At 41.4% G+C, this 22,828-nt stretch overlaps 3 protein-coding genes across 4 annotated transcripts; 2 read left to right on the top strand and 1 right to left on the bottom strand.

Moving 5' to 3' along the window:
* Window positions 1-255: 255 nt before the first annotated feature.
* On the bottom strand, window positions 256-4,766 carry LOC116250025 (pentatricopeptide repeat-containing protein At1g56690, mitochondrial-like). 2 transcript variants are annotated; one of them, XM_031623351.2, is made up of 2 exons: window positions 4,627-4,766; window positions 256-3,189 (listed from the first exon to the last, which is right to left on the bottom strand). In XM_031623351.2, exon 2 carries the CDS (start codon window positions 3,179-3,181, stop codon window positions 980-982), a length of 2,202 nt encoding a protein of 733 aa, XP_031479211.1. In that variant the 5' UTR covers window positions 3,182-3,189; window positions 4,627-4,766; the 3' UTR covers window positions 256-979. The 2 variants fall into 2 exon arrangements, with proteins under 2 accessions (XP_031479211.1, XP_031479212.1); XM_031623352.2 differs by lacking the exon at window positions 4,627-4,766 and adding an exon at window positions 3,299-3,421.
* Window positions 4,767-5,809: 1,043 nt separating this feature from the next.
* Window positions 5,810-9,760, top strand: LOC116250024 (pentatricopeptide repeat-containing protein At2g29760, chloroplastic-like). Its single transcript, XM_031623350.2, has 2 exons — window positions 5,810-8,763; window positions 9,138-9,760. The coding sequence occupies exon 1, from the start codon at window positions 5,810-5,812 to the stop codon at window positions 8,120-8,122; it is 2,313 nt and encodes a 770-aa protein (XP_031479210.1). The 3' UTR covers window positions 8,123-8,763; window positions 9,138-9,760.
* Window positions 9,761-13,215: 3,455 nt separating this feature from the next.
* On the top strand, window positions 13,216-22,828 carry LOC116250384 (plastid division protein PDV2-like). Its single transcript, XM_031624012.2, has 8 exons — window positions 13,216-13,800; window positions 16,030-16,689; window positions 19,097-19,184; window positions 19,275-19,412; window positions 19,966-20,086; window positions 20,508-20,622; window positions 20,707-20,823; window positions 22,497-22,828. The coding sequence occupies exons 1-8, from the start codon at window positions 13,525-13,527 to the stop codon at window positions 22,635-22,637; spliced, it is 1,656 nt and encodes a 551-aa protein (XP_031479872.1). The 5' UTR covers window positions 13,216-13,524; the 3' UTR covers window positions 22,638-22,828.

Raw genomic sequence — 22,828 nt, forward strand, 5'->3', positions numbered from 1 at the left:
ATCCTGGTTCTCGCTGTTGTTATTCCTTTAATGGTTCTTGATCATCGCTGAGCTTCAGGCCAAGCGACTGAAGAATCAGAAGTTTTGCTACAAAAAAATGAGCAGCAACGCGGGCTCTGCCAAGACGAGGGTCCAACGTAATTGCTCAAAAATTGTGAAAATAGTAGCACACCTGTTTTGCATGACTGAGCGATTTCAGTTTTGGTTGTTTGGGAGACAAAGACAAGCTGATTTGCGCTTCAGACAGGCTACATGACAATAATATTAGGACCACATAAGATTACATGGATAGCGCAACAAGATGCAACTCGTACTATGAAAACCTAAACTTGTCCAAGCATGCAAGATGCATTGAATTTTAAATACAATGATGATTACGTTGGACAACCTACAAATGCTATTTTCTCATTCTTCAATTTCTTCTATTCAGATAAAATTGATAAGAATAGCTGTTACCCATATAGACATAACAGTAGGTAAGGTATGCCAACATTTATCAAATTAAATAAATTTTCAGAGGAAGATATTTTTCTAGATGTGCTTGATTAATATCTCATGTGATGTCGCCGAAGACCTGATGCGATGCTCATATACCATGGCTCCAAAAACCATGTGCTAAATAAACTTATAGTGGTGATCTTGGTTCAGTCGCTACTTCAGCCAACCAACTGTAGCATGAAACCGGATCATATCTAACATGCGTGCAATTTGGGTAACAGCTTGATCAAAGAACATGCAGACCGCATGCCTCCATGGATATCACATTAAACATTTCTAGCGGTGCTGCTTAAGACATGATCTGATCTCGTTAGATTTGTATACCCACAAGCTCATTTCTTCCACAGAAATTGCACCGGTAAGACTCTTTTCAACATTTGGCAACCTAATATGTGTAATACTACATTTCGAGTCGCTATACTGAAAACTGGACCTAGATCCCACGAATGAGTTGAAAAGTATATGTTCCTTTCATGCGGTTTCACCAATAATCTCGACAAGAACAAGCACCATCTTTGAAATGATGAAACCGGTTGGCATCTCTTAGTATGATCTCTCGCTTAGTGATCCTAGAGATCAACTTGATTGCAGAATGACAATCCATACAAACCCTGAGATTCTTCATGACACGAATTGGAATGCCAGGAGGCACTCTTAAAATTCCGAAAGCCACGGCCATTTTCTCACTGTGGTAACCCAAGCTATGCTCTTTTTGTTCATCATCCACGTCGTGGAGGACAAACCGCCGATCTGGGTAGTATCCTGCCTCCCTCAACATCCCATTCAACTTCTCTAACAGCCCAACAATCATTGCATACTCGGGACGCTGGTTTTCCCCATCACCACCTGCAAATATATAAACTCGCTTATCAACCTCAATCCAACTGCATCCGGGCATCTTTTGCACATTCCTCTCCTTCATGACCTTCCTCAGTTCCTCCACATCTTCCCATCTTCCCTTGGCTGCAAACATGTTAGACAGCAAAACATATGGCCCTGCATTCATTGGTTCAATTTGCATTAACTTTCTAGCAGCTATCTCTGCTATTTCTATGTTAGAATATGTTCTACAACCGCCCAACAAAGCACCCCATACTATGGGATCAGCCTCGAAAGGCATCTCTTTTATGAGTTCCATTGCTTTTTCCAAACATCCAGCACGACTGAACATGTCAACGATGCATGCATAATGCTCCATCTTTGGCTCAATCCTGTACTTATCTCTCATAGATTCAAACAACTGCCAACCTTCCCTGACCTTTCCTGTGTAGCTGCATGCTGACAGGACTCCAACTAGTGTTACATCATCTGGAAGAATACCTGAGACACACATCTCATTATAAATTCGTAAAGCTTCCTCCCCAAGGCCATGCTGGGCATGACCAGTGATCATTGAATTCCACATAACAATGTCTCGACGATCTGCTCGGTAGAATACTTGTCGGGCCTTGTCAAGATTCCCACACTTGATATACATAGTGATCAATGCAGATGCTATAATCACATCCATGTCCATCTGGGACTTCAAAATTACTGCATGAATCTGCCTACCGTGATCAAGTATGGCAAGCCCAGCAGACACACTTAAGATGCTAACAAAAATGGAATGGTTTGCTCTGTTTCCTACTTCTACCATCTCTCTGAAGAGATTCATAGCTTCTACTTCAAATCCATTGCGACCATACGCTTTGATCATTGCACCCCAGATGGCAGGGCTCCGCTCATCCGTCTCCTCAAACAATCTCCTAGCCATATCAACCATTCCAGATTGAGCATAAGCAGTAATCATGCCCGCCCATGAGGCGTCATCCTTCTCGTCCATCCTATTAAACAACTTCTGTGCCTCGAGAAACTTCCCGTTCTGTGCATAACCCATAATCATGGCATTACAAGCAACAAGTGATTTATTTGGCATTCTTTTGAACAGTTCAAATGCTTCATCTATCCGGCCACATTGGGTATAGCCAGTCAACATAGCCGTCCAAGAAACCTCGTTTTTCTCTGGCATGACCTCAAACAACTTTCTTGCTAAATCGACCATGGCATTCTGACAATAACCTGAAATCATGCTTGTCCACGCCACTACATTGCGTTTTGGCATTTCGTCAAATAGCTCTCGAGCCTCCCGGACCCTTCCACATTGGCAGTACCCACACAGGAGGTTGGTGCGAGCAACCACATCTTTCTCAGGCATCTGCCGAAACAATTCGCAAGCGTCATCAATCCGACCATCCTGAATAAGCCCTCCCATTAAGACCGTCCACGAAATAACGTTTTTGTCAGGCATCTCCCGAAAGAGCGTCTCCGCTTCTCTCACTATGCCTTCTTGCACATACCCCCTCATCATGGCAGTCCATGAAACTACATTTCGTTCAGGCATTTTATCAAATAGTCTTCGGGCCTCACCCAGCTGCCCGTTCATGACGAACCCTGCAATCATCCCGTTCCAAGTGGTGGTGTTCCTCTGTGCCGGAAGCATTGTTTTGAAAAGATGTCGGGCTTCTTCAACCTTCCCATTCTGAAAGTACCCACTTATCATTGCATTCCAAGAAATCGTGCTTCTCTCAGGCATTTCGTCAAATACCTGTCTTGCGCTCTCGATTTTGCCATGCCTAGCATACCAAGACAGCAAAGAATTTGCACCGATGGGTTTAACAGATCCGACCTTTGTTGATAATCGCATAGATGCACCTGAAATCATCAGAAGGAATATAGATACCAATTACGTATATATATGTATATATATAGATCAACCGTTTGATGCTTCCATAGAAAATCAAGCATCCAAACTATGTCTTACTCGGGTTGCGTTTCGGTTCGCATGTTGATACTGAGTAAACCGTTCATAATTAGGTGCGCAAAAAAAGAAATGGGTACGTGCAAGACGGGTTGATCCAATATTGATTTGGTTAATCTGGTCCAGAATCTTGAAACCATATCCAGCATTTCAGCGGAAAATTGAGAAATATATGTTCAGCATTTCAGCTTATAACAGATATACGCTGGTGTTTCACAGTTTTTCGCATTCATGCCTGTGTTAGGAAATTATTTCACAAATAGCAGCTTTCGAGGGTAGCAGACAAAACATTCAACTTTTATATGAAATAAAATTTTCTTTTTTCTCATCACAAGCACATATAATGCTTATGCATGTTCCATGAGCGCCAGACAGGAGTCTGGATCAGGGACTACAGGGTTTGATGTTGCCTATCAGGAAGTAGGTGCGCAGCTCACCAAAATAGGGGTGGTAGATTAAATCATTAAACCAAGCATGAAATAGAAGCAAGAAGAAGCAGGAGGCAATTCTCCATACGGTCTGCAAGAGATGACAAGGAAAGACAAACAATAGCATCAAAAGTTCCACAACTTCTTTCCAACGACACAGATACTCCAGTAACAAAAATTGTGGTTGTCTGAGTATGAGGAGATTCTGTAACAAAATCTGAGATGACACTCGTCAAATAAACACTATCCTGATCATGTAGGCAAGAATTCTCCTGAGAAAACCAGAAAGACAACGTAGTCGGGAAAACATCCCGCACGAGGGTAGAGGTGCTCGGCAACATCTAGATTTTCCTCCTACAAAGATACTTTTTCTCAAAATTTTCCTCCTATAGAGAGAAAGAGCAGGGTGGCAAAGCGTGAGCAGAGGTGCTCGGCAACATCTCATCAAATACGAAAATGAAAGAGATTAAAGAAAAATGAAATGGGGGCATCATGGGTGCTGCAGCTGACGGAACCCCGGGAACACCGGCAGGCTGCTCCATCACGCAACAAGGAGGGGAACAGCGGAAGGTGGAAAGACAGGCCAGACCACACTGCGGCCCTGACGGCAGGGGGCCAACGATGAAGAGAAACGGTGGGACATCTGAAGTACTGATGAAGAAGAAGAGCGATGCACTCTGAGCGAACGCGGCGAGGTTAGATTGGCTGCCGGAGGATGAAGAGGAAGAGCCAGATCCGGAACCAGAGCTGTGTTTTCTGCCGGCATGCAAAAGGAAGAGCGCCGGAGGATGGGCGGCCAGTAGGAAACCCTCATTACTAGGCAGAACGTTGAGAGGGAGTGAGGGAGAGAGAGAGAGACAGAGGGAGAGAGAGAGAGAGACAGAGGGAGAGGGGTCATCACACCTGGAGATGATGGCCTCCGCTGCTGTTGGTGACCTGAGGAGGTGTGCAGTTACGCTGAGGGAGATGGTGTCCGTTGCGGAGGGAGGAGGCAGAAGCTTCTCTCTCGTGAAATCCCTTAACGAGCAGAACAGAGTCCGCCGGCAAAAGTCGGACGTCTTCACAGCGCGAAAATTTCACCCGTGCGTAGCTACAACAAAAGGCGGCACCGTCAACACGATCGGGGCCGTCGAGATTTAACCCGTCTCTTGTAATCGAGTGCTCGTCGAAAATACTGTTCCTCTCCCTCTCGTTTTTGGTCGCGGGTGCCATTACCTCCGTCGCGTGCCTCGCCATTGCCATCGGCCTCACCCTCCATCTTTCCCTATTACTGCTGTGAGAAGGAGGAGGAAGAAGACGAAAAAAACAGGAGAATACGAAGCTCTCCCATCGCCTCCGTCGCGTGCCTCGTTTTATCCTTTTGATGCGCTTCGAGAGCTGCATTTCCTTATGCTGTTTTAGTAAATAAAAGTTCGTTAACATGTTCTACGGAAATTGTGATTAGCACAGAACGTTATGCAGATGTACCACAAACTGCAGCTGTTCTCTATGTCTTGTTGATGGACGTAGATGCCCAGAAGTTATCTACATAGCATATTTGTAACCCCTCGATCAAAATCATATTGAGGAACATTATCGCAGTAAGTAGTAGTACTTGCTTTATGCTGATTTATCTATATGCAGAAGTAGTCGTTATGTTCAATCTGCTCCTCTTAAACCCTCCCCATGCCAAGAAAATGTTTAGTAGTTGTTGTGTTTCATGTTTAAATTTAAACGTGCATGTTCAAATTAATTGTACCTTTCGTTGGGCACAATATGGATCACTGTGTGTTTTGGCATCTTAAATTTGGAGTTTGAAGAGCTGATTGCATTTGTTGAGTAACAGTTGGCAAGAAAGTTGTACAGTAATCGTACATTGACATCAGTTATGTCCGTGCTTCATAAATTAGATCCTAATTTTATGTGCTTTAATGGATGATGGAAGTACTCACTGGCATCGATTTAGAATTTCCCTATTCTTTTGAGCAACTTGAGGAACCTTATGCTGCGTAGCAGAATCTTTGTGACTGGCAAAAAAAGCCTGACTGATACAGGGAAAAATATGTGTATGCAGTACACAATAATGCGACATTGATCAAGCAAAATCATGCATATCCTTCGTTGTTTCCTGTATTCAAGTAGAGCTCCACCTGAAAAGGCTGGTTGCGCTAGTCTTTTCTTGACAGCCACTTTCAGTATATGTTCTGTGGTAGAAAGAAAAGCCCGGCTGGAGGAAGCTGTCAAAACCGTGTATTTTATGGAGAGTAGAGGTGTATCACCAAGTTATGCTACTTACAATCACCTTCTTCAGGCATGCATGGACACGAAGTCTTTGAATCATGGCTTAAAGCTGCATCAGCACTTAATTTCCAAAAAATCCATAAGATTACCACTCCAAATCAAGGTGAAGCTTGTAAAGTTGTATTCTGTTTGTGGTGAGATTAACAAAGCCCGCCAGCTGTTTGATGAAATCCCTCAACCAGACAGTCGGTGTTGGGCTGCCATGATAAATGCCTATTCCAAGCATGGCTACCCAAACGAATCTCTAAAATTGTATTCAGATATGAAGTTTAAGAATGGAACTCAACCTGATAAGTTCATCTTGTTAGCTGTTGTAAAAGCCTGTTCCATGTTATCTGATTTGGTCAAGGCTAAGGAGATTCATGAAGATGCCGAAAGATTTTGTCCTTCATCTATTTTGGTCAAGAATGCACTTATTGATTTGTATGGAAAATGTGGATGCATGTATGGTGCAAATCTCATATTCAATAAATTGCCTGAGAAGGATGTAATTTCATGGACTTCCATGATTGTTGGCCTTGTTCAGTGTGGTCACTGGGAGGATGCCTTGCAACTCTTCTCTAAAATGGTATTGGCTGCGGTACAACCAAATTCAGTTACAATCTCTTCGGTCCTTGCTGCTTGTTCTAGTTTATTGGATTTGAAGTTGGGCAGGATTATCCATGGCTATGTTATCAGGATCGGCATTGAAGATAATGTCCTTGTAAGTGGGGCCCTCATAGACATGTATGCGAAGTGCTTGAATGTTTTGCATGCTAGGCGCTTGTTTGATATTTCTCCACAGAGGGATGTGGTATCCTGGAATGTAATTTGTGCAGCTTATCTTCAAAGTGGTGAGGTAGAGAAGGCAATTCAACTGTTCCAAGAAATGAAGTCACTGCAGGCTATGACAAATGTAGCTTCTTGGAACGTGATGATCAGTGGATGTGCTCAAAATGGTGAAACAGTGACTGCAATTGAACTGTTTGAGCAAATGGTCAATGAGCGAGTCAAGCCAAATCATATCACCATTGCCAGCATTTTACCAGCTTTGAGCAGTGTCGAATCTAGAAGAGGGAGAGAGTTGCACAGCTATTGCTTCCGGCATTGTTTTATTGAAGATACCATTGTGGCTACTGCTGTGATTAGCATGTATGCAAATTGTGGGAGCTTGAACATTGGTTTGAAAGTTTTCAATGAAATGCTCGAAAGAGATACTATATCTTGGAATGTTGTAATTCGTGCATATGCTACGCATGGATATGGAATGGAAGCATTAGCTGTTTTCCAGAAGATGCAAAAAATGGGTGTAAGGCCAAATGCAGGTACTTTTGCAGGTGTTTTATCTGCTTGCAGTCATGCTGGATTGGTGGAAGAAGGCCATCATTTCTTCCACTCCATGAGTATGTATCATGGGCTTGTGCCTGATGCTGATCACTATGCTTCCATGGTTGACATACTCAGCCGTGCTGGTTTGCTTAATGATGCATATCTATTCATACAGAATATGCCTGTTAAAGCTACTGCTAGTTCTTGGGGAGCTCTACTTGGTGCCTGCAGGGTATATAAGAACATTACCTTGGGAAAAATTGCAGCGAGGTACCTATTTCAGATTGAACCAGATAATCCAGGGAATTACATACTGCTTGCAAATATGTATATTGCATTAGGAATGTGGGAAGATGCATTGAATATGAGGAAGTTAATGAGGAATAGAGGGATTGAGAAAACACCTGGTTGTAGCTGGGTTCAAGTGAGAGGCCAAATTTACACTTTTGTTGCTGGTGATAAGTCACATGTTCAGAAAGAGAAGATTTATGCATACCTACATGAACTGAATGATAAGATGAAACTAGCAGGTTATTTGCCAGACACCAGATTTGCACTGGCAGATGTGGATTTTGAAGAGAAAGAAGAAGTTCTTGGTTATCATAGTGAGAAATTGGCAGTTGCCTATGCATTGCTCAATATGGAGTCAGCTTCTACCGTTTGTATTTTCAAAAATATTCGAATTTGTGGAGATTGCCATAATGCCATGAAGTTTTTGTCTGATATTACTGGGGTTCGGATCACAATCAGAGACTCAATCCGCTTTCACCACTTTAGCAATGGATTCTGTTCTTGTCAGGACTTCTGGTGATTCAGGGTTGATATATTGCTGCTATGTAGGTTAGGCCAGTTACCATTAGGGTTTTTGCAGAAAGTAGCAGCTACAGGCAAGTTGAGATGAATTAGATTACAGTTTGCCACTGCTATGATAGAGCATGTGAATGAACAAAATATTGAACAGAGGGCATGATTTATACTTGCCTGCTTCAATAGTTTTTTGTTCAATGCAAGCAGCTTATAACAGAACATCACTAAAAATATTATTGGCATCTTTCTGCCCCTGGAGTTGTGGTGGCACCAAGTAATGTGCTTATGGAACCAGAGTTTGAGAACTGGTGCATGATGAACTGGTTTGAACCAGTCCTGAGTATTTTTTATGTTGGCTTGGCTGCCCAAGTGGAACATTTTCTCTGCATCCTTTGAATGTTCCAAGTGTAAACTTGGATAAATGGCAGTAGTCAAGACAAGCTTTTAAGAGAAATAGCGTCCTTCATGGCTAGGATCGTGGACTTTATGGCTTGTATTTTGGATCATATGGCAACAAAGTTGCTATCATTGATAGCCAGATTAAAAGTTTAACATGGATTATGAAGAAAGCTTATTTGCATCTTCTACTGATGGCATTAGATTGCCCTGAGCAGTCCACATTACCGCTGGCTTGCCTGTTGCAAGGTACTTGTGTCATTTATTCATGTGTGTGCATGATTGGTTTCTGTCAAGTGTCAAAGTTGGTTTGCCTATAGAAAGGAACTTGTTTCATTTCTTCCTTTGCAAGCATGAAACGGCTGCTTTAAAGCTTCCCTATTTCTAGGCCATGAAGTTAAAAGAGTTTTTTGCTTCATTGTTGGTTTGCCTAAACAGTAATGGGTTTGACAAGAAGCATGAATCTGGTCGATTTTGATTATATAAGGGTGGTTGCATTCTCTGGCACAGCTAGAGATGTTGCTGAAACTTTGTCCCTTAGATTATCTAATGGCTGCCATTTTTTCTCACTAATGTCATTAATCTGCTAATTTTTTCCTTTTTATTTTTTCGAAAATTTATAGACAAAGATGGGAGATCAATTAGAATGAAGATGATTTTAGCTTCTTGACACTTACTTTCTCTGGATCCAAGGCTTTGTCAAGAAGGTAGAGCTGATAGAGGATCATTTCTTTCGCTGGAAATGTAATGTCTTGGCTACTGGGCCTACTGCCATTGCTTTCGAGATTACCAAAATTTTATATGTTGGTCAATGTGGACCCTCAAGGCATCCTTGACTTAGTGATCGGTTAACTGCTAAGTAGATATGAAATGGTGCTGTTTGCTGACTTTCTAAGATGTGGTCTTGCTTGTGAAATTTAAAAACTGCTGCGGACCACTGATGGACGGCTCATGGGGCCAAAGATTTCAATGAGTTTCTGCAAGCCCACGGTAGAGCGGGGATTCTTCAGTTCCAGCATCCTTCTTGCTTGATGGCTTTAGCCTACTGTTGAAGGCATGTCGTGTTGCCAAGTAGCCAACACTAAGCGGAGGTTCTTAAAGCATTCAAACATGATAGTTGTTGTTTCAGTAAAAGTCGGCTTCTGTAATATGTTCGAAAATATTCCAGGAGTTTTCTCTAATGAATAAATACCGTGATAATAGTTGTGGTGTTCACTTTATGATTTACGTAATTAATAAAATGCTTGTGGTGTTATTAATTGGTGCATGGAGTATGCATTATCATGTTTGTGACAAGCATGCAATGTAGCATATGTAGATTTTGCAATATTTGAGTTTCTTTTAAAGTCCCATTTTGTTTTGCTGTTGAGCTTTTCCATGGTGCCTTGGTTGTGAGGTCTCACCCTCGGCCATTTCTGTTAGAACTACTCTTATGATTGTTATTGGCCATTAATGACAACATTTCCCTCGTCATTAGAAAGAAAGAAGCCATAATCCTGTGCCTTTTGAAAATTGGGTCTTGCTTTATATTCAGAATAAGCGAGATTTGCCCTTTCCATGTATTCAGACAAATTTTCTGGCCATCGGTTTTTGGTCTAACCTCAGGGCAGGGCTATCACATGAGCCTCTCTTTTGATGGCACAATCATGCATCCATGCCTTTGCTGGTCATGTGCCAAATACATATATCCTAGTCTAATAGGGACTGCGGATTAGCCTTTTATGTCTTATTTGCAAATAAAGGAGTTCTCCAAACTAAACCATAGTAATATTTATTTTGTTGCGAAGGTTTCTGCATACCAAATATTTTACATTCAACATGATATTTTCGTGTTTCTGCAATCCCCATAAACTAACTTGAAGTCTTACTGGAAATCTTGTCTTCAATTATTTCCACTTACATTGTCCTCCCTTTTAACATCAGTAAATTACTGGTTCTCGTGGGTTTTCAGAACGCATGCTTCTCATTATCAAGTGAATTATTCTTGATACAAATCCGTTGGTTTTGATAGGTTTTACTTTCATTTTCTTTTTGACTGTTTCAAAATCTTTTGTAAGAACCAATTGCTAATCCACAATAGTCTTATTTTAATATTTTGAACGTGATTTTGGAACACTTAGCATTTATTATGCAATTTCTGTTAGCAGGTTGGACAGAGCACTTTGTGATAAGCATAGTTACAAATATCATTTACGATTTTTAAATGGTGAGGTTTTTTTTCAGGTATAATACAGTTGTTTATCTTTGGAAAGTCTCAGTTTGTGTAAACTTTGAAAAAAGAAAAAAGAAAATTCCTAAAAATAAAGTGCAAAAATAAAAAATGCAGTAATAAAAAATTTGAAGAAAAGGGGGCCAAAACCAGTAAAGAAAGTGCATTTTCTCGTGGTTTTTTGAAGTTTCTTTTTTCGTTTTGTGTTTTTCAAAGAAAAAAGTTTTTCTTAAGCTTTATATATGACCGACTTATTTTTGAAGTATTTCTGCTAGAAAATATTTCCGCATAAAGTGTTTAAAATGCTCAAAAAGCTCCTTTCTCCACCTGAATGGACTGGCCATGATAGCAAAAGGGCCCTGGAACTTGGGTTAATTCTGGAATAAGACTGGACACAGACTGCTGAACGCCCCAAGCCTGCCGAAATTCATGAAAAGTTACACCTGCATAATAATACCTTTAAACCATAACCAGCTCGCCAAAGAATAAGGTGACTGCTCTCATCCCACCCCCTCGGCAGCTCTTCCACACCCATGAGAAATGAGCTTTAGACAATGTCTAAGGGTCCAAAGGCTATTTGTCTGTAGCTATTCAAATCTCACAATCTCAGCCCATCCAAAATCGGAAATCAGGGATTGACTCGCCACTTCAGCCATTAGAGCTCTATTACAAATACAAATGTCCCACAATCCAATTCTCCCTTTGGCTATCGGTTTACATACAACTTCCCATTTCAAGAGGTGGCATCTACGCAAACCTTCCCCATAAGAATTCACGAACCTTCTCCTCGATTAACTTAATAACAGATGTCGGCAAAAGACGAAAGTCTTCTCTTCCAATCTGCAAGACGAATAATAGCTTCTGTACACAGATCTTGACATAAGCTGACTTTCAAATTACCACCAAAACAATGGTAAGCCCAAATACACCAAAGGGAGAGCTGAAAGTTGACAACCAAATATATCAAGAAAGGCCTTTTTCTTATCATCCTTCAGATGAAAAGGAACAATAACTCATTTGGAAGAGTTGATTTCTAAGCCAGCATGTCTGCAGAAATCATTTAGAGCATATCTTAAACTTGAGACTTGAGAACTACCATCCTCGGGTTAACACTGGTTTTTCACAGTTTCCACGTTCATGCCTAGGTTAGGAATCATTTAAGAAATAGATGCTTTTGTGGGCAGCACACGAAACATTTAACTTTTATATGAAATACGATTTTCCTTTTCTTCCCCTCCAAAGCACATTTAATGCTTATGCATAATAGTGCTCCATGAGTGCCATACACCAGTCTGGATCAGGGCCTACAGGGTTTGGACCTCACCAATCAGCATATGCACAGCTCGCCATGTGGGCTCGAAGCTGTTGCACAACTCCTACATACTAAATAGGTTCCCTGCTGCAGAAAGCAGACAAATCGCAAGTGGATGAGTGTTCCCTATTTTGTGCCATCGATCTCTCATACGGCTTAGGCCTGGTTCTTTCTCCATGGGACCCGATACAGTTCTTGAAATAACAAGAGGAGTGCAACAAAGTATTGAAACTGCAACTTTGGTGCTTTGCTGCTAAAGATCAACACAAATATGTACAACCTCTGACAATTGACAGATATAAGCGAGAGTTAGCTCAAGTAGTAGATACTAGAACATGATCACGGTTGTGTCGCAAGGACAGAGGCTGCATTACCAAGGGTTTGTGGTAGGTATGTGGTTTGTCTCCTACATGTAATAATTCATTGTTGTTGTCCTCATCGGCATGTCTTATGCAATGATATCATTACCTCGAACTTTAAGTCTTTTGAACATGCATAACAATACCAAGTGCCTATGCCAAGGAGATCGAAATGTTTGTTCATGTTAAACATAAAAGTTATTTAATCGGACCCATTCCATCTTAAGATTCGATGAGGGCTAATGTGTTCTGTCCACAAGTGTTTGGATGTGCAAGTACAGGGATCAGTTTTGCACCTGGCATGCTTATGTGTGCACATACTTTTTCGTTTTCTGTTCACTTACATGAAGTCACCACAAGCACGTACTGCACTTTGTTTTATGGCCATATGGCATGGCTTAATGTATCATGGAATAAAATCTTTAACATTGGAAGTTGATGGATTTAAGATCGAAACATCTCTTCTACTAAATCTTAATTCATAACTTTCGACTTGAAACTTAGTATGATTTTCTTGCCGCATAAACGAAAGCGGGTCGCTTTAAGTTTATGAATCCAAAACCTGCGGCAATCGTACACATCTCAATGGGGCTTCCAAGAGAGTTAACTGAGTTTTCCTTAGCTAAAAAGTGATTTTCATGGTAAACTTTTTTGAGTAAACGTATGCCGCGATCATCCTTCGACGTAAGCTCTGTTAAACCTTGAGGGTGAGAGAAAGGCAGTTGGCTCTTTTCTAAAAGAAACGGTTCGAAACGGTGGAGATGAACCACCTCACCCGGTGGCTTAGATTCTATATAACGGATTAGTGATTATCCCATTATCTCAAGCCTGAGTCCCCTGTGTCGCCGTTGTCGTCGTTACCACCAGCAGACGGAAATCGTGGGAAAATCTTTGGGGTGTTTGTTGAAGAGATGGGTAGTTAATAGTTTTGCCTTTATCTGTCTTGGGGATCTACTGAATGCGGAAAGCATCCATGGATGCAGCCAAACGAAGGACTACCGCACGACGAACCTGTCAACTCTGACCTCTCGGAGAGAGAGAGGGGAAGAGGGTGAGGGGTTTTGGGTTTTTCTCTGTTTCTGAATAGCACGGGCGTGAGGGGTTGGAGGAGGCGGCTTCGGAAGGAAGGGATGGAGGGGGACGAGATAGGCATGGTCATGTGCAGGGTCTCGGAGCTGCGCTCCAAGATTACCGGCTGCATCCACAAGGCCACCGCCGACTTCGAAGACGACGACGGAGAACAATCAGCAGCGGGAAGTGAAGCAGAGGAAGAAGCGGGCGAAGAAGACAAGGATTCTCGCTCCTTCGAGCGACTGTGCTCGGGCGAAGCCGAGGGAGAAGCCCAGAGCCTCTTTGGCATCAGGGATGCCCTCGATTCCCTCGAAGAGCAACTCGCTTCCTTGCAGGTCCATTATCTCTTTCTCTATGGATTCTTTGCCCAAGAGGGCTTCCATTTATGCTCGGCTTTTCCTCACTGTATTTCCATTTCACGTCGTCTGGTATACCCTCAAGTCCTCCTTGAAGGTGATTGTGGAATCCAGTTTATTGAGAAAGAAGAGCGAGTAAGACCATATACCCGGTATGGTTAGAACGTTGTGCCTTTTGATGAAAGAGAAACCAGTTCCGTAATGAAAGCCAAAATCACATGAGGAGGTTCAACTAAGAGAGAGCTCATTTAAGTTTCCAATTTGCAAATGCTAGCGAAAGAAGCCGAAAAATAAAATGCGGAAAAGTAGTTCTCTACCTAGACTGCCATAATATGGTTGTCTTATTTTAAGCCGAAAATTCAGAACATCTCTGCTTTGGTGAAATTAATGCGTAAATAATATAGCTCGAATGTGGCAGAATTCAAAGTGCACACCGCAGAGCAAAAAGTAAAACAAGTAGCAAAGCTCAGCCTGCTTGGTTACTAGGATACATATAGATCACCTACTCCTCTTAGGCAGTGGATTAATACGCTCATTCCACCTCCTTTGACCTCACCGGTGGAACAACGTCGATGTTTTGGGTTCAACAGGCGTTCAGGCTTGGCCTTGTAACTGCGCATGCACTAAGCGTACCAGGCTTGTTTCTTGGTAAATTTTCGATATCCTGTCTCATTTTTTATCTGCACTGTAAACAGAAAAAAATATCTTGCAGACACACCTGCTATGTGTTTTGTCTTTCCCCTTTCCCGGGGCCGTCCGTAAATTTTATTTGAACTTGCTAATCTGGGTAATTGTACCTCTGGATATGTTCTCTGGAAGTAAATAGAATTATTCTGTTCGCTAGGGTTCAGGGAAAGTGGTCTGACTTACATTTATGTATAGGTCACAAAAGTATTTTTGTAGTTCATTTTAGTTGTTTTAGGCCAAATATTTGCATAGATGTCTGTTCACATTTTTAACATAAAAGTGCTTATTATAAGTTTTGATGGTCGTCGTGGAAATGTCATTATGAGTTGATAATCTTAAGTGTGACTCATAAAGTACTTTATTCTCCTAGTCTCGTGAGGTTCTGAGGTTTGAGACGGAAGATCATTATTCTAGTTAGTTCCATCTATGTCAGTTAATTGCGGGCACTGCTATATGAAGGTCATGTATGGGAGAATGTGTGTCCAGCATTGACAATCTCTGATGCTGGGTCTCAAAGGTTGGATTTTACATCGTATGCTGGAGATGACATGGTTTAGCTCTACGAACAAATTCAAGCCCTGCTATGGCTGGTTGGCCAACACCCTCTAGGGACACACTTTCCTATGTCTGTCTTATCTTTAACTCTCTCCAGTTCCAGCTCTCCGCAGTCTTGGCAGAAACATCGTCATGTGCTTTTTGATGGTCCCTCAAGTAGGTAAAGTTTATATTGATAGCAATTCCTTTTTTTCTCTTGGAAGTCCTTCCAGATGCTATCATCAAGTTGCATATTAAAGTACTTAAGCTAAAGTTTCTGTCATCTTGGATGATATTTCCTACAGCCTTTTTGTTGAACACTGGTACAAACTATTCAAGCTGTGGTTTGATCTTGTTCAGCTTTGGAGTCATGTATCCCATTTGACAGAAATTCAGTTGTTTCTTATTTGAAATTGTACTTCAATAGAGCAGCTGATGCAAATAATGTTTGTCCTTGTTGGCATTTGAGCTATTCCTGTTTGTTCTGTGTAGGGAATCGGCATAGCTGATTCAGCTGATCTGCTCCCGTTGGACTTGGTCAGGCTTTAGAGAACAGTTATGCAGTGATGTGGCTTTTTTAGTTTTAATGTGATATCTAATCATTGAGATTCTATGCAAGCATATTGGTTTCTATTTTCTAATAGTGAATTTTGGATTGCTCAAAGAATTGATTTGCTGACTTGGGTGGATTTTTGTTCGACTTGTATTATCTCAACTCCATTAGCCAAAATCTCAAGAGGATCGGTTCTTAAATACTTTTGTATGTTTAGTGGTCTGATTAACACCAGTCGTGTGAACAAGCATCAAATTGGGTGGTTGTCAGGATCTCTTACAGTTTCTTGTAGGCTTGTAGCGGCTATTACGCCTCATACTTTACAGATTTGTAACTGCATGTGTAAATTCATAAACAAAATCCTTTGCTTCTTCTATATTGTTTGATGGAGCTTTCCAAGTTTACTGCATTTGCTGTTCTATTGTTTTTCTCAGGCTCTTCAACATCAGCAGCTATATGAAAGAGAATCCACACTTGCTGAAATTGATCAGAGTCGTAAGATTTTGCTTAAGAAACTTAAGGAGTACAAGGGGGAGAATCTGGAAGTAATACAAGAGGCCTCTGCCTTTGCTGGTGGAACTATTGAGAATGGAGGTGATCTGTTTCTCCCTCCATATCCAAGCCGTCTAACTGAATCTGTGATTTATGAGGGTAGGTACCGACCACGGCATCCACCATCTAACATGCAATTGGCCCATCTTGTTGGGGGTAAGCACGAAATCGAAACCATAATGAATGGATCACACAAGAAGCTGAACCAGCTGGCGCCTCCTGTGGGTGAGAAGAAATCTCAATCTGGTCTCAAATCTGTCGTTGGGTGGGCAGCTAAAACAGTGATTACAATCGTTGGCATTGTATCTGTTCTTAGCCTTGCTGGATTTGAACCAAGGATCCGTAGGAGAAACGTGCAGTTTAAGACTCTAAATCTGCTTTCAGGAGTGCCCGATGCAGGGGAGAACAGTACGCCAGTCCAGTGTCCACCAGGCAAAGTTTTGGTGATGGAAGATGGTATTCCAAGGTGCATGGTAAAAGAACGCATTGAAGTGCCATTCAAACCAGTTCTGAAAGCACCAGATGTAAGTTATGGCTTTGGATGACTCGCTTGCTATCATGTTCCTTTTCTTCTGGTTATGAAGAAGATGCAGATGAAGTCCAGTGCAGGGTTGGGTAGGCTAGTCAGGGATCTTGTGGTAGGAGACCCTCCGATTGAGAGTCTTGAGGATGCAGCCTGTGCAGCATCAGCGTGAAGTTTCAAGAGTGTATGGGCAGATGAACCTGAATTGCAGAAATCTTCGTTAATGCTGGATGAACCTTGCGAATTGATCCAAGTGTTGTTGCTCGTTAGGAGCTCCTCCTCTTGTGGGTCAGGTTGAGATACCCTAGCCAACTCTTGGTTTCTCCTTTCTTCTTATGTATATGCTGGTATTACTGTGTTCTTGCTTGTGGTTGCCTACGTACCTCTCTGTTTCTATGTGCTTGCTGTTGTTTTGCATGGGGAAGTATGACCCGCCAGTTTGAACCTTGGTAAACCTGGACAGTGGGATCATCCTGGTGAATGGGTTCATGCCATGGGATCATGGTGTGCTTATGACTACTTAGACACATATCCACTACTCACAGGAGTAAGGCGCAGCAGATGACAGCTCCTTCCAAGTTTGCAGATGCTCGGAGAAATGACCGCCGACAAAAGATGTTGGGATACCTTTGTGCGCGCCGTTAACCGCTGCTGTCTCCTGCCGTCAAGGGTACACGCGGACCGGTTTTTTTTTCCTCGCTGTGAATTCCAATTCTAATATAACTTTAAAGGTTCAGCTGCAAAACTGGTCCGATATAACTAGTTGTTAAGGCGAATTCATGAACCCTTAAAAACCAAAGGACCCAGTTTTCTGCAAATTTATGCTTCGCCCAGTTGAATTGGGTTGGAACCTCCATCGTCATCTGTGACAGATTGGTGGTAAGCTTCGGTTATTTTTTTATGCAGGATACGTCTCCAACGTTACAATATCATAAAAATGATCTAAGATCGTGAGAACCAGAGATGATCATTTATTATATGGTAGTGCCGCAGGTCAAAGACGCTCGCATCATGGCCATTTTATCTCGCTCTTTCTTAAGTTGGTTTGATATTTGAGCAGCATTGGCTCATAAATTGGCACCTTTTTATAATGTTTACTTAGGAAGCAGTATCGTTAGAGTCTGGGTGGATCTTGCCGTGTTTGGTCTACCCTTCAATTCAATATGAAACTGACGCCTTGCAGCCCAGTTGCTCTGTGTCCTCGTGGCATAATTATTTTTTACTATTTAAAAAACTTCGGTCCAGCAGATGCGGCTAATACGACAGTTGAACAAGGTTGCCGTGACTTATCCCGTAAAAATATCTACGACTTGCAGGAAAAGGAAAGCCGGTACACGTCTGTCCATTGGTAAGCTTTTTTGGAAAAAAAAATAAAAACACACTTTAAATGTTTTGTAATAATAAAAAACGCACCTAACAATTTCCTACTGTTAGACACACACCCAATTCCTTTATCATTTTAATGGAAAGGTCATATGAATACTTTTGTAAATTTCATTTTACTCTTTAGAGAGGTAACTTGAAAAATATGTCTTAATTTATTAATCCACTTAACTTACCTTGTCAAAATCATAGCATCATTATGTCAAATATTAATAGAAAAATAAGTTATTTACATATAATTAATTGTGTCTTGATATTATTAATTATAGGTAAGAAAGCCCATGCAAATGAAAAAAATTACATGTCCTACATTAAACGAAATTTAGCATTCTAACATTGTTGACTCAAGCTTAAACTAGTAATAGCTCGAGGAAAAACTTCTTAGTTAATTGTGAAAATTAAGGTTTTTTTTATAGAACTGTAACATCGTGATCTTTTATTTCAGATAGTGAAGTAATGTCAAAAATTGTTGAGATGAAACTGAATGTGTGTTTTATGTCATACGTACAAATAAATTAATATGTGTGTGGATTTTCTTGTCTCATGTATCTTTTAAGAATTGTTTGGAGTAACCATTCTTATCAATCTACTTAAACATTTGCATATTCTTACCAATCTACTTAAACATTTGCCTCGATTGATTGATGAGGATTTAATTTGTGTAACTCGACCTCGTGCTATAGTTAGTTAATGCAGTTCTAAACCGCTCTTATATACCAAAAAAAAAAATTACAGGTCTCTTTTTGGCAATATAATAAATGCAGTTCTAAACCGCTCTTATATACCCAAAAAAAAAAATTACGGTTCTCTTTTTGACAATATAATAAATGTACAAGGACTTTACGATTATCCCTAAATCTTGAAGACTGTTTTTGAAATTTGAAAATTTTTGTCATGCCTAACAAAATGAAAACAGACAAGGTGTCGGCAAAATACATGCAAAGCATGGGCGAACGTCATCGGCAGACTCGGCACCAAATCGTAGCGACCTTTCGGAGCGCCAAGGGACGTCGTAATAATGAAACTCTCCACTTAGGTCTTAGGAAGGAAGGGGGAGAGAGGTAGCAGTACAGCTAGCCATGGATCTGTTGAGCCGAAGCACCGTCCTCACTGCTCCTCTCACCTCTGCTCGTAAGCATTGTAGATATCATCTTCATCCTCTCTCTCTCTCTCCACCTCCTGTTAATAAGTTTGATATAATTTGATTTTGGTGGGACGCAGGGTCTCGAACTTGCCAGCAGAGGATACCAACCTCGTCATCCGTCCCTGCTATGAAGTTGCCTTCGTCGTCTTTCTCTTCTTTCTCCGGCGAAAAATTGGAAACTTTCAGGCAAACCATCACCTGCTCGCCAGTAACAAGTATGCGCAGCAGCTCTGTTTTCTTCCTGCGATCAAATAAACGTTTTTTTTTTTTCTTGACATTCTTTCCCGTGCATCCTTTTCCTTTTCAAGTGTACTGTGTAACTGTGAATAAGAAGAAGGAGCAGAAACGGCCAGTCGGAGTCGAGACCAAGGAGTTGCAAAGTGGTCCCGAACTTAGAGTCGATCTCTTGCAAACTCTGAGGTTGCACCCTCCTGACTCGGTCCATCCCTGTCTGCTTTACACCTAATTCAATTGGTAGCCCATAAGCCCAGGCGATGGAGCCGTAGACCTGGATCTTTTCTTCTCCTGATTTAATCAATTCTTGATCTTTCGGCATTTTTCTAAAGGACACTTGTTTGGTTTTTTGTTCATTTCTTGTTGAAATAAATGTTGATAAAAAAAAGCTGTCTGATTTTTTTGTGGAAAGAAGGTCGGGAGTCTGTCTCCGGCAAAATTTCATTGGAAATGTTGATCAATAGAATATCTGTAGCAGTATCCATGCCATATATGAACTTCATATGGATATTCCATGACAATGTGGGTGGGCAGGGAGGAGGGCTATCCCTGCAGGTGTGGTGGCATTCTCAGAGGAGCAGGAGGCTTTGGTGGTGCAGTCGTGGGGCGTCATGAAAAAGGATGCGGCCGAGCTGGGAATGAAGTTCTTTACAAAGTGGGCTCACCTTCTTCAACTCCTTATTTGCTCTTCTTTTTATTTCATTAATCTACAAAATCGGCTCAGCTTCATCAACTTCTTATTTGCTTTTCTTTTTCTTTCATTAATCTCATCTGTTAAAACCAAGTTGTCGACCCATGTGGCCTGTACTCTGCGTGCTCCAGTCAACCATTATGTTCGATCTCTTGCAATGTCAGGCACATTCGGTTGGCTGATTCTAACCCCATTCCTTTCTCCTCCTATCGCCTAATTGTTCACTAATTTAGGAGGCTTTGAATTTAAATAAAGCTCGGTCACTGCTTATCTCCTGTCACATCCTGAACTAACGTTACTGTTTAGGTGGTGGCCTGATCCTTTTCCCTTATAATTCAGGAACCTGTAATTTGAAATTGTTTGATGGGAAAATCGGAAATTTCAGGATATTTGAGATCGCGCCATCTGCAAAGAAAATGTTCTCCTTCCTTCGAGACTCCGACCTGCCACCTGAACAGAACCCGAAGCTCAAACCCCACGCCTTATCTGTCTTTGCCATGGTAAAGCCCCCCTCTCTCTCTCTCTCTCTCTCTCTATCTCTCTCATATGCATATGTTTCCCATTATGACGAGATAAATTTGCAGACTTGCGAATCCGCAGTACAACTGCGGAAAGCAGGAAAAGTAACGGTGAGGGAGTCAAGCCTCAAGGAACTTGGCACCACACACTTCCGATATGGCGTCGTTGATGAACACTTTGATGTAAGATTTGCCTCTTCCCTCTTTCTGTTTTTTCTTCTGTATGATGGGCTAAAATGTGATGCTGTCGGACAGGACCATTTTAGGTGAACTCTATGTGTGTCCAGCTTTCTTCTGTTTCTGTTTCTACAAAATCATCTTCTGATTCTGTTTTCACAAAATCATCTTCTGCAAGTCGTACAGTGCTTGTGTTTTAGTTGATTTTTTGTATATCTGTGTACAGCTCATTTTGTTATAATAAAAGGTTTGGGAGACCTATTTCTCCCCTCCGACTTGCATCGGAAAACCATCTTCTGATTATGCTAGAAATTTTCCATCATGTCAAAAATGAGAGCCACGGCCTGTGGCTGACGGCTAGGGACGTGTACTATACTAGTGCTGAGAAGGGCTTCCTGTTTATAAGTTCAGAAGTAATTTCTATATATGATGAACGGAGTAGCAGGAAGGGATGCCTTCTGGATACCACTATGATCTAAAACGATTGTTTAGCATTTTTGAGATGATTTCATTCACGACTGTTGTTGGTGCTCTTTTCATAATTCAAATGTCAATTGTTCTATGATATTCCGGTGATTGTTGGCTGCTCTTGCTGTCGGTTAGTTCAAAGCGTACACCTCTCAGCTTCAAGTCCATCCGGTGAATGTCCTTCTTTCCGTGTCAAGGCTCTAATTCTATCGCTTGCTCGACTTAAAAACCAATTTATGGCGTTGCACTTCCCTGTTTCCTTCTTGTATGTCACTTGGGACGATGAAGTTTCTGTTTACTCTGCTTGAGAACGGAAGCAACTAGCCAAGAACCGTTTCACAATATTTTAATTTGTCATACTTCGTTGCCATTTTTCGGAAAATCAACCTTTCCAAGCTAAGATCTCTAATAATGTTATCTCTAGAATGCCATTGTTACTTTCTAAAAAAATAACTTTGTGACTAGTATCAACATGAGAGAGGTGTTTTCTTTGTTGGAATTTACTGATGTCACTGATACTGGCTAACGCTTCTAGAGATTTCCAAGAATACTAAAGGCTCTAACAGTCACAAGAGTTTTGTTGTCGATGACGTCCACCATGATTTTAATATTCAAAGACAATAATGACCGAATATATGTATTACTTTTCTCCCTATTGGTAAATATTAGCTCTGATCAGATGCATTTTCTTTCGTGCGTTGATGGGAAATTCTGTAATTATCTTAGTTACAGTGGTTTTTTGGGACGACGGCAGTGAATGATTGAAGAATTTCTGTTAACAGAAGAGTGAGCGATGATGTCTTTGCAGCTAATGATACTGTCATTTGAAATGTTTTTAGAGTCGACCAGAAAAAAGTTTTGCAAGGAGGATGTTTCTTGGTTTTGACACAGACAGCCCCCTGCCCTTGACATAGTTGTACTTAGAGGCTGAGGGGCGTTGAAAGTGCGTCTCTGAAGATTCACAAGGCATCACAGAAATGCCAGTTACTCATACAACAAGTTCAATTCAGATTTAGTGATGCAGAGATCAATGTTCAGAACCTTTACTCTCCATACATACAACCCCATGTTCAGATTTATTAATGCAAGCTTTAATTCTCTTAGTTCATGCTCACTCACTCTCTTGCATATGACTGTGATCTGCATGCAAGTGAACAGTTTTTCTTGCGTAGATTTGAACTTTTCCTGATTTATCTTGGGCATTCATTCAGGTCGCTAAATTTGCTCTGCTGGAGACGATAAAGGAAGCCGTCCCGGAAATGTGGACGCCAGAAATGAAGGATGCGTGGGCAGAGGCTTATAATGAGCTTGTTTCAGCCATCAAAGCAGAGATGAAACCTGCGTCTGAGTAAGCCTTTGCCCTTGTTAAGGGCATCATCTCAGGCAACACTGCTACTAGTCGATTATTTCTGTCAAAAAGGCCTTACGATCAGGTCTTGCCACCGGACATTCATGTCCGAAGAATTTTCCTTCCTATGCTTGAGCTTGATCACTGGGGCGCTAAATCCCTTTTGTTTTATTTCCAATAAATCGCCATTCATCA

Source organism: Nymphaea colorata, chromosome 3 (assembly GCF_008831285.2).
Source record: "Nymphaea colorata isolate Beijing-Zhang1983 chromosome 3, ASM883128v2, whole genome shotgun sequence".
NCBI lineage: Eukaryota > Viridiplantae > Streptophyta > Magnoliopsida > Nymphaeales > Nymphaeaceae > Nymphaea > Nymphaea colorata.

Coding starts and splice junctions, on each gene's coding strand:
- LOC116250024 (XM_031623350.2), top strand. CDS start 5,810: ATGCATATCCTTCGTTGTTTCCTGTATTCAAGTAGAGCTCCACCTGAA.
- LOC116250025 (XM_031623351.2), bottom strand. CDS start 3,181: ATGCGATTATCAACAAAGGTCGGATCTGTTAAACCCATCGGTGCAAAT.
- LOC116250384 (XM_031624012.2), top strand. CDS start 13,525: ATGGAGGGGGACGAGATAGGCATGGTCATGTGCAGGGTCTCGGAGCTG. Junction 13,801..16,029: donor AGCAACTCGCTTCCTTGCAG/GTCCATTATCTC, acceptor TGTTTTTCTCAG/GCTCTTCAACATCAGCAGCT. Junction 20,824..22,496: donor TCGTTGATGAACACTTTGAT/GTAAGATTTGCC, acceptor GCATTCATTCAG/GTCGCTAAATTTGCTCTGCT.